At 35.9% G+C, this 12,089-nt stretch overlaps 1 protein-coding gene across 1 annotated transcript in view; it reads right to left on the reverse strand.

Moving 5' to 3' along the window:
* The window catches only part of col13a1 (collagen, type XIII, alpha 1), a 150,233-nt gene that overhangs the window by 63,238 nt on the left and 74,906 nt on the right, over positions 1-12,089 (reverse strand). The window contains exons 4-6 of the mRNA XM_014002722.1: positions 10,988-11,014; positions 6,503-6,538; positions 5,045-5,071 (exon numbers count right to left, since the gene is read on the reverse strand). Of these exons, the coding sequence (XP_013858176.1) occupies positions 5,045-5,071; positions 6,503-6,538; positions 10,988-11,014 (90 nt within the window). The remainder of the gene's footprint in view (positions 1-5,044; positions 5,072-6,502; positions 6,539-10,987; positions 11,015-12,089) is intronic.

The raw sequence follows: 12,089 nt of genomic DNA on the forward strand, positions 1-12,089 counted from the left end.
TATATATTGTGTACAGCAATGGAAATGCACTGATGATTGTAATTTAGGCAGCTTAGTGATGATTTGAAGGGTTAGAGCAAAAAAAAACTTGTGCCTTTAAAACTGCTCAGAAGCGAGCTGACGATTCAAGCCTTAAAGAGAAAAAAAGGCTAACATCATGCTGAATGTTTTTTTTTCTTTTGTAATATTTTCTCACACATCATACAAGAATTTGTATAATATATTTAATGATGCTTACAGGCACACACACAAAAATAAAATAAAAAATAAAAAGACAGACAGATCCAGCTTCAATCCATTAATTTACAAACACTAATAGGATCAGTGCCTTCTGCAAGTTCTAAATATGTTTAAGCAAATTCCAAGAAAATCTTTATTGTGTTTAAAATAAAGGGTTAGGGTTGAACACACAACTTAATACTCAACTTTGTAATTGTTTGTGATGATCAAATTTAGAGTTGTTAATTATTGGAGCTGTGCTTTGTTGTGGCCTGTTAGTAACTGCTTCATTTTATTTTGAAAGGGCATTACCTATTGTTGTGTTTGTTTGCTCTGTCAGCAGTAGCCACCACAGTAAGCACTGAAGCACATTTATTACTCCTCCTTTAGTTTTGTTAAACTCATTTACACATTTTTGAAAATATGCAGCTCAATCTGGAATGGTATGTCACAAATCTGTAGCAGCACATCGTACAATGGGCACAGTTTTCTTTACAGACACATTAAGATTCTGGCAAAATGAGACCTCTTTAGTGGTTTTCATAGCATCATCCAAAGTCTGAATGGGTGATCCAACGGGTTGTTTAAAGTCTAACTTTGCGTGACTGAACTGGCATTTTTAATTTGATTTTTATTTTTTGTCATGTTTGTACATGATCAGGGTTAAAGTTTAAGAATTTTTTAAAAATAATCACATACTACTGTCACTAACTTTGAGCTGTATAAACTTTCTAAACTCATCTTACTCCCACAAACCTTACCTTTCTTCTATAGTTTATCCATCAAATTGTTGGCATTTTGTCATCTTACTCGCTTTAAATTAAAAAAAAGTTGATGAACGTTGGAGTTTTTGGCATCAGCGACTGTGATTTTTCACAGTCTTCAAACATTTTCTAGGTGTTGCCATTTTTTGTAAACTCGTGCAGAAAAGTTTGTGTTAGAGGTTTTCTTTCGTCAAATCAGCTACCACGAGTCATGCTTTGGCTCGTGCCGTCTTTCTGTTTTGAAACGTATAAACCTTACAAGTTCATTTTGTTCTCATTCAGCCCCGTTAAAAAGGCTCTCATTTCAAGTCTGCACTTAAGAATATGCCTGCAGAGGTCAGCTGTTCTGCTGTATAAACACCGACGTGCCTTTGGGCTCTTGCTTTGGCAAATAGCAGTCAGTTTGCACTGTGTCGGCAGCGTGTCCGTGCAGCCGCTCCTCCCAGTCCCACAAACCACTAAAGTCAGACTGGCCTGACTCGAGTTCCCAGCACTTTCTCTAATGAACTTCTCTATTTCTGAAGAAGAAGAAAAAAAAGCTGCTGAAAGGGCTGATGGCACCTGCCATTCACAAAACAAAGGTGATGCTGAACGTTTCAAAAGACATGCCTCAAGTCTGTTTTCTCATGCCTGATTTGATGGCAGATGCATGAGTTAGGGGCCAGAGGGTAATGATAGAAAAGGAACATTCATAACATCAGCGACAGGTTTTAATTATGTCTTTGGTTTTCTACAGTTTAGTAAACCAGACAAGTGAAGATCTGCAGATACATCCATGCAGAGATTGAATTACTTTGATTCACAGGGTGGTGAGAGGTCAAGGCTACGCGGCAACGTTAAAGCTCAAGTCGAACCAGGGACCCAGTCAGAGAAAACATAAAACCAAATTGCTTCGGACTCCCAGCTCATTTCCTTTCAAATGAAAATTTCTCAAACTCACAAAGACTGTGCATGTGCTGTGACTTTTTTTAAATTGTATTTTTCCTCTTGGTTTTCATTTCCAATCAGTCATGTCATCTCTGTGTTTTCTCTGAGTCTGGCTCATTTTTGCATGTTGCTCGCCTCAAACACCTTCCCAAAGAACCATAAGAAGCCATCTGTTTGAAAGAGCCCAGTGCCCTGGGAAAGCTTCTCTTAGCCTGTTCTCTCTGTGCCAAACTCCTTTTTTCTTTACCTTTTAAGTCATATATATACACATTCGCAGTCAACTGATCTGTGTGTTATTTCCATAGACCTCCATTTACTTTTATTGTCCCAAATACTGACCACAGACTCTAATTCCAACCATCCACAATAAAATAAAGCCAGTAAATTGTGTTAGAAGCTGATACTTTATTTTTCTTTTTGGTACCATGAGTGGAAAACAGTCAAGACAGTTTGTGTGTGGGTGTGTGTGTATTTGGACCTGCATGACAAAACAGGGAGTAAAATTGTTTCAAATTGAATCAATGAGCATGTGTTCATACAGAATGTGAAATAGAGAAATAGGATCCATATTTTTGCTACTTAGCCAATATCTCACTGGGCAGAGACTCAAAATTGCAAGTGTGCTTCTCATTGAATTCTAAGTGTTCAGAATGAAGCAGTGGGGACCTCCACTCAGGTTATTTTAAGAACATGTCCGTTCAACAACGATGCGAGTACGAACTCTCACAGCAGATTCATTGGTTTCAACCACAGTGCGCTGGTTTAGCTGTGTTTAAACTTAAATAAATTTGGGAAAACGTCTTCAGGCTCCACTGGGAGGACCCCAAATCATTGCGCTACAGTACTCGTAACAGTGAGATACTGTCGCTACAGTCATCATCCCCACAATAAATTAGTCATCTTTACTTAAAAGAAGCAAGTAAACCGATTGCACTTCAAAAATTGAGTACACTGAACTACTGAATAAATAGTGAGTGCAATCGGTTTACAAGCTTTTTATAGATAATGATAATGTATTTTTTTTGTCATTTTCCCAAGCTAAGATGCTAGCTAACAGCTGCATTCGAGTGATGGGATGAGCTGAATTTGACCAGAAAAAAGTGCAACCACAACTTTAACGTTTGGTCCAAACATTTCATCAGACATAAAACATCAGCACTGAATCTTGTGTCCTTGAACAGGGACAGTTTGTTTTTACTGTAACGTACTGCTATTGGTGATAACAATTACAGTCCAGCAAAAATACCAGCTCTACAGTACAATGACAGGATTTTTTTCATGTTTTGTTTCTTTCTTAGCAAACAAAAAGAAAATTTGCACCACATTTCTGAGCTAACATGTGGGTGGCAGTAACACAATGCTGAATACTAATTTGTGACACAAATTATACATTTGTAATGCATCAAGATTAGTTTTGTTGTTCAAGCKTAATTTTCTCAGCTTGAGAGTTGAGTGAACTAGCACAAAGTCTCTTCTGTTGTAAATAACTTTCAACAGACGCTCTTCATCTCAGCATGTAGCTCTAGATGTATATAATTAACTGCTGCCACAAAAAACAATTTCAATTAGTGATGTGCAGATCAATACTGAAACACTGATGCCACCAGTACCAAATCTTTATTCTCTAAAATTGGTTCTAAAATCAAACTATCAATACTTTAATACTTCAGTCATTTCGGGTCATTTATATCATTAACAGCAACCCAGTAGAACATAACTAAACTATCCAAATAAGCGTTAGGTGCGCTCTGCTTTTTCTTCCGCCTGGGAAATGTGTGAACGCAGCAGCAGGTGCTCAGTCTTTGCACATTTTATGTTTTGTATTTTCCGAAATTTGAAATAAGACGCAAGCTTTAATTTTTACAGTAGTTCTTGATAATTAACAATATTTCTTTATTGTTCCAAACACCATTTTCACATATTTTGTATAATTGCGTCCTCTGGTTTTTCTGTTGTATTAGCTCGACTACATTGTAAATAAGGACATTGCGTTAATATATTTCTGAGTTTAAATTTAATAAAGAAAATATACTCTGAAACACCAGAAACATTAGATCTATTTGCACAAACAGTTATATCACTGATACCAGCCTGAGTTTCATTTGGTATCAGAATTGGAAAAGAAATCAGTGGTACTAAAAATCACTCATTTTTATTGCAGTGGACACTTTTAGTCATATTTCTACTTGATAAAATCTCTCTTTACAGATTGTTGGATTTTGTAGTTTTCAACTCAACAAGAAAACTTGTGACATTTTAATCTCTTACTCCCTTAATTACACCCAAGAGTGTCTGTGTTGCAACACCTGTGGAACGATATGAGCCATGAAAAACACACTCCTCAATAAGGTTTAAAAAATGCAAAGATTTACACAAGACTGGAAAATAAATTTTATACAATAATAAAGAAGGGGGAAATATGTATCAATATTTTCACAATACCCTTGTGTGAATAAAAATGATTTGATTTTTATAGTCCTGAACTACAGACAGTGGAGGATACATTGCATATTTGCCATCTCTGTTGAGTACTTCATAAAGCCAAGTGGGAGATACCAGAGCTAACGGTAAAAGTTATCTTACATCTAATGTTCACCCTGAGGCAAATATTCATCTGTCTTGCTTCCAGCTGGCTGCTCATATTTGTCATTATTTCAACAAGACAGAAAGCCAGAATATAAATGCTGCTCAACACACCAGTAACAACATAATTATCCTTCTTTATAACACTGTGTTCTCAGCAAGAATCTCCTCATGTCCTCTTTTGAGGCCTCTAGAAAAGTTGCTCTGGTTTCTTTGGGGAGTCTTAACTTAGAACCTTCAGACACTTACGTGACAAATTGTTGCTATTGTGTTTCACAGTGTAAAAGGTTCAAGTAATCCAACCAGAGTGGGAAAGCATTTATTTTCTGATCCAAGCTCATTGTATTAATCATATGTTACCTGTAAACACAGCTCAGTGCCACAACCATCCATTAAGTCAAAGCTTAACAATTTGCCACATAACAACTGGAAACAACAATTAAAAAAAAAGATATTTTCATCTGCTTATAAACACTAAACTTGTGATAAAAATATACTTAACGTGCCAAAAAAAACATATTCCTGGAAAAGCCACATGTTTCTACACTTACCTTCTCACCTGCTTGTCCTTTTAAGCCCTGGGATCAGTCACATGCAAACAGGTGTGAAGTGAGGAGAGAAACACAAGAAAAAAGAGGAACCAGTGTTAGAGGCAGGAGGGTTCGGGGCATGCAGCATCCTCAGGACTAGTCATGGGGGTGGGGGTGAGACTCTACATGAAGCTACGGTACAGATGTGTGAGATAAGTTATGCTGAAAGAGAGCTAAAGGTGTCATTATGCCAGAAAAGTTTTTTTTTTTTCGTTTCTAACAAAACATTTTTTTTTCCCTCTCTGTTGGAGGAATCGTTATTCAGCTCCTCTCATGCATTTGGAAACTTTTAAAATATTTTTTGATGCCAAACCCACTTTGATCCGATGGCCTTTTGTGCAACCAAGTCATCTTTAAAGTGTGTTGAGCGTTATGTTGTTTTATTTTATTTGGTCCTTATTTAAGCAGGAAGTGTCTTGAGAATAACATCTCTTTTTCAAGGGAGACCAGGTCAAAATGGCACACTCTTATAAAAATACATGCTAAAAACTACAAATACATAAACATAAAACAAGTCCAGCTTTAAAACAGAAGTTGCACTACAGCTAAAGACTATCAGAGCTTTAAACATTCCCAGAAATACAATTACATTAAGCTTTAATTTGGTTTGAAGGATATTTTATGACGACTATGCAAAAATAAAAGAACACTGTTTCACTAAATTCAGAAAAAAAGATCTTGGGAACTCCAAAGAGGGGCATAACAGGTCCTTGAATGTGTTTTAAAAAAGTACCCAAATAGTGTGTGTGCAGAACAAAATAACATTTTCAAAAAGACACCTATGAAATAATAATGAAACACAATGTAAAAAATGGCAGAAAAAACATTTGAACATTGAATTTCATTCGCATACAACACCTATTTTTTATTATGATTAAATTCATTTCATTTGATTGTATAAGTGATGATACAAGTTTTTTACACATCTGACTTACTGTGGTACAAGTACCTCAAGTGCTTATGAATTGAGAAAACCTAAAAAAGGCAAAAAACCTACAAAAATACTTTTCATATCTGAAATTAGAAAACTTTCATAGGACTTTACCACATTTTTAATAACTTTTTTTACTCAATAAAGAATATTTAATGCAAACCATTAAATTGAGCTTTGAATGTCATTCGTAATTTAGGTTACTTTAGATGAGACTGAATTTTAAAGGTTATCATCAGCGTTTTGCACTTTTACTGTATTTGGTAAAATTCCACTTAGAGCGACTGAACAACTTTTAACTATTTCTCAAATACAGCTAATTAAAAACATCTGGGTTTTTTTTTCAGTTTAACAATAAAAATTAATTAACTTCTGTATTTTACTGTTAATGCCCGAAACATCAAGTTTTAGATGTTTTATGTAGCTGTGTTGTATTCTACGTGTGTTGTAAAGCATTTGAATGTAACTACTATGTGCTGGACACTCACCATTCTTCCAGGAATTCCCATACTTCCTTTGTCACCCTATTGACCAATTCAGATTCAGAAGGAATACAAGAGCATAAAGCAGAAGTAAAGTCTTAAAAGGAAACACTCCCGACTTTTAGTCATTTACAAGCCACAAAACCACTTATCCCCATCTCATCAAAATGGGTTTGAATTTTAACAAATGCCGCTGTTGTATTAAGATAGCAGGAGTTGTTACAGGACACACCAGTAACACTGGTCTGTTAGCATCATTAGAGTTGGCCTGATTAGTGATACAACTGAGGAAACAGGTGCTCAAGCAGGAAACTCAAAGCTTGTAAATGTCCTGATGTCATGGTATCCTTTTAAGAAACAAAATCATTGTGTTAGTCAAGTGACCATGCCACATGCAATGCTGAGATCAGAGTAAAACATTTCATCACACTGTGAATACMAAAGATACCAGCTCTACAGCCAGTGTCATCAAGACACACACCAGCTTTACCCTTAGAGTCAAGGTGTTCTTAGTTCAGTGGTTCCCAACCTATTTTCTACAAAGCCCCCTTTCTTATTTCCAAGCCAAGCAGATCCCCCTCCTCAATCCTTCACCGCTCCCCATCTCTCCCAAAGTCACGTTCAACCTTTATCTCTTTATTAAAACAATAAAAGAATAAAGTGAATAGTTACAAATGTTCATTTGGAAAAGGAAAAGAAGAAGAGCTGAAGTTTACAGAGTTTTAATTATTCAAATGGTTTGGTGATTTTTATATACAAACAAGAAACTGATATTTTCACAACCTCTGTGCATGCCAAAATGGAACCCAACCTGGGGTCATCTGCCTCTGCACAATGTCTAGTTAAGTCAATATGCTGATTTTACATACTCTTCTTTGCATTTGTGGAAATCCAGGTAGGCAAACAAAATGGCACAATAAACATACATGTGACAACATTTCAAGTGGATATCATCAAATTGTGTTTACTATGCATGTTGAAGATTATAAATATACAAAGCTTTGACAAAAAAATATCAATAGGGTGTACAGGGGAGAAGTTCCTGTGATTCAGTTTAGGCAAATTTTATCATTTTTTGTGTTTACTCCAGCTATTAAGCATCAAACGTGATATAATCATAGGAATCTCTTTTTCAACAAATTACCCATGAAAAGACAAAAATAAAATGGGGAGAATGGTGTCTGTCGGATGTACAGTTTAGGAGCTATGTTGATTTAAAGTTTTCATTTTACACAATGGAAAATCCTGGTCGGCCATTAAAGATGGTCAATAAAACCATAATGGGACAATAATTTGCTCTGGGGCCATCACAATCCATTGACTAGACACCTTAAGGATTACAAAAATTTAGGTTAAAAAATATATCTTTTGGGTGCATGGGACCCCCTCCTTCCTACTAGACTGCGCATTAACACTTTTTCAGAAAACCAAAACAAGCACAAATGGTTCTTTTTTCGCAAAATTTAGGAAGTTTTTTTGATTTTGTCATTTCCATCAACCTTTTCTAATGCAATACTTCAAAATGTGCATAAAAAAATCACTGATGGAATAACGGCTATTGTCACCTTCCATCATAAATGTTTTAAAGTCATGTGTTAGGGACATTGATAGCATGTTTTTTGTTTGTTTCTTATTTAACACATTGATATACACTAAAAGGATTTCTGCAGGTCCTCAGTGCTGTAGTGTCAGGGTCTCTGAGGGACAACTACAACCTTACTGGCTTCAGACTCTAGACTCATTTCAAACACAAAATTGACTCCAATCCAAACAACTAATGTTCATCTCTAGTTTGACAGCTGCATTTAAAACTGTTAATGAAACCACAGAAAGAAACAAAGTTTAATTAATAAATAATTAATCGATGGGATCTCTGCTGCATGTGGAGAGATATACAGTTGTGGTCAGAAGTTTACATCCACTCTAGGGCGTGATTAGCATATACATTTTGAACATTTAAAGATTGATTTCAACCATTAGTTTTTCTAGGTTGGAATAAAAATACAACATATAATTTACAAGTTTGAATTTATTGTGGCTAATCCACACATGGTTCAAATTAAATATCCAACATATAACTACAGTACACCCCAACTAATATTTGATGAMGTGTCTTTCAGTTGAGTTTCAACCACACACTTTTTGCATCCATCAACAAGCTTCTGGAATAACTCTGGCTGATATTTGACCCATTTTTGTGGCAAAATTGGCAGAGTTCATTTAAAGTAGTTGGTTTCTTGCCACAGATTCGACTTTTAAGCATAGTCCACAAATTTTTAACAAGATTGAAGGTTTCATTCCACCCTGGAAAATGAACGGTTCAAATCAATCATTAAAGCCCAGAAATATTATGATATTTATTTCTAAAATGGTTGTATGAACACTTCTGGGTAGAACTGCTTATAACGTGAGGGGGAAACAGATGTTCAGGATACTCTATTATAAAAAAGACCAAAAAAATAAACCTCTCTTGGCTTTTTAGAGAGTTCAAATGTTTCAAACTAGAAATAAACAATAAATAACACTAGATTATTAATTATACTTCAAGAAGATCACACATCCTCAGTTGCTCAGCAAATCTAAGTTTTGGTTTCTCTTCTTTCTTCAATGTAATTCTCCACAATTCAAGAAGGGAATTTAGTTTTGGACCATTGTTACTCCGCAAAACAGCCAAGATGTTTGACTGTTCTTCATTTAGGATCGGATTCAGTAAGGAACAATGAGAGGCTCACTGGTTTTGGGGGTAAATGGTCATAAACCAGATGGTTACATGTCATCATGATAAAAAATAAAATCGTGTAGGTTTGACACACTGACAGCCGGGCCAAACAATAAAGGTGAGCTGAGTTAGAAGTTGAAAAAAAGCATGAGCACAAAAGAGAAGCAGGTCTTCTCAGAGCGTTTGATAAAAACACAGCAACATATGTGACACAGCCACCAACCCAGTCTCATCACTGAACATGTTGCAGTTTTACTGGTTTACAGTGCAAAAAAAATAGCTGAAAAGAGCTGGAGATCATCAGCTAATATTTACCTATTTGATTATTCATTAATTCACCTAGTAGTGTTTTACTGGCTGGTACACCATCAGGTCAGTATTGACAAGTCATACTTCTGCAACTTTATATAAGTTGTTATATTAAACTATTATTATTATTATTATTATTATTATTACTATGTTTCCTGAACGATCCCTGACCTCAAATTTAAAACACTTTGCTTTACTCATGAAATGCTGGTAATCCAGGAGACAAATAATAAATACAGATAAGCCTATATTTTTCAACTTCAGTTTTTTTTTCTCTTATACTGATTTGTTCAGGATTAGGCAGCTAAGAAGAGAAACATAATGATGTGTTCACGAAGGTTCATTACATAGAGAATATTAATTTTTCCACCATTATTGAGAAAAACTGTAAACAGTACAGGTAAAAAAGACAGGGTTATGTGGCTCAAACAACAGCTGATGCTGTTAGGAATGGGAAATGTTATGTTTGAAAGCTTGAAGCAGCCTGGTCCACTGATGTACTGACATCTCTAATGTTTTCTGAACTGAGTCACAACCCTTGACCACAAAGCAAGTTTTTGATRGATGATAGAGTTTAAGTTCACAGATGCACTGTTTCTTTTAAATGCTCCATAAATTGGCATCATTTAATCTGTAGAATTCTATTGTTTGGCATTTAAATCTAATATTTAATATTTTATGTAAGGCTATGCAACTTGTTACCAACATGCAACAATGTTTCCATTAGGAAAATGCCTTTATTTTTAACTTCCAGGCAGTGGTGCGATGCTGCTGTTAACACACCACATTTAGTCTGTGTTCAGTTATGTTGGAATAATTCAATTAGGCAAAACTCTTTATGGTGGTATTCTTACAAAATATGTAAAAGAAAAGTCAAAAGTGTAGTAAAATTTATGAAACTACAACAAGTTACATGGCCTCTGGGGATCAGTGTGTGGTTGAAACAAAAATCAACTACTGAACATCTGGATGGTTTTGGTCCATGCTCAGTCTGTTTGGAATCAGCCTGAAATCCATCATTACAAGTCATTCTTGGTGTAACCATTCTGGCAGTTTCTATGCTCCTAAAGATCCATTAAAGAGAAAAAATATATATTTAAAAGCTTTACAAAGAGCTTAAGTTTGACAAAAGTTGTCAAGTATGAACATACCATTAGCCCTAAGTGCTGATTTTTAAAGCTCGTGTTACCTTATGATCAAAATCTCTTTCTGTTTTACTGACGAGGATTGTGTTTCTTCTCAACAAGTTGCACAGCCTTGCTTTGAACCATGCAGTAATGTACAAACTATAAATGTACCATTTTGGTGACTCAATCAAAAAAAAATGCCTCAGAGACAGTATGAATACTATCAGATCTACTCAGCAGAGAACTGACAGAGACATCAGTACTGCAGTGATGACTATTGACTCATGCAAATCGTTTATTCGGAGACACACAGACACAAGTTTAAAAGGCGGTTACCGGAAAGCCAGCTCGTCCAGGAGGACCCTGAAAAAGTGGTGCAAGAAAATTGGTCCAAAAAAGAAGGAGTACATTCTACACATAAAGTCCAAATAAGAAGGAAACCAACAGGTCAAATTAAAATGGAGAAGACAGGACAGAGTGGTTTAAAGTCTTGCACTAATATGTTTTATTTTGGCCCGTCAGCTCAGTGACGGACCATAAGTGCAATAACAAACCACTTCTCAAGACCAAATGTTCACTGAAAGGTTTCGACCCAACACGAGTTCTTCTGAACGCTTCTCACCACAAAGACTACTGCACATGTTGAATGTAGGAGAACAGAGTCTAGGAAAGAAAACCCTCGTGATTCTGCATGAGCAACCCCATCCAACACTCCAAACTAACCTCACCCATCTTAAATGTTCTGCTAAAACGGATATGACAGCACACTGGTACCGTCGCCTAAATCAAAAACAAACCGCAAAAGGCCAAATCACAATGACTTCTTCTTCCCTCTCATTAGCGGTTACTGCAAATGAGAAAGAGCACATTGAAAAGGTCGAGTGTGTTTGGCTTTGAGCAGACTTAGCGGAACTTGACTGAGGAGCTTGAAAACAAAAAGGAACAATGCTAATTGAGTGGAAGTAAAACAGGAAGCCTTAACGTTTTCTCAAAGGCTGCTGAAGCACAGACACTTCGCTTAGAGGGAGGATAACTGTCATCAATATTCCTGAGCTGTGTAGCAAGTCAATCAGGCCTAAACAATGCAGATTATCATATATAATCCCAATAACTGAATTATAAAGTAAAAGTGTACACACTCTTGGTCATTCGGTCACAGTAAAAACAGTAACAGTAAACACAGGCGATGTTGGATATGTATGTTTCCTTTTTGTATAACTGTTCCCTTATATTTATATTTGTGAGAAAAATTTACATATATACTGATTTCACAAGTGTGACCTCCATCTTCATTGTAGTGTGTGTTAGTAAAACTAATTTTTTGAGAAAATCTCATATTGTTGAGGGTCCAGATACATGGGGCTGATGTAGGGCTGGGCGGTATAACTTCAAAGAGGGGAGAGAGAGAGAGAGAGAGAGAGAGAGAGAGAGAGAGAGA

This window comes from Austrofundulus limnaeus, unplaced genomic scaffold (assembly GCF_001266775.1).
Source record: "Austrofundulus limnaeus strain Quisiro unplaced genomic scaffold, Austrofundulus_limnaeus-1.0 Scaffold0, whole genome shotgun sequence".
NCBI lineage: Eukaryota > Metazoa > Chordata > Actinopteri > Cyprinodontiformes > Rivulidae > Austrofundulus > Austrofundulus limnaeus.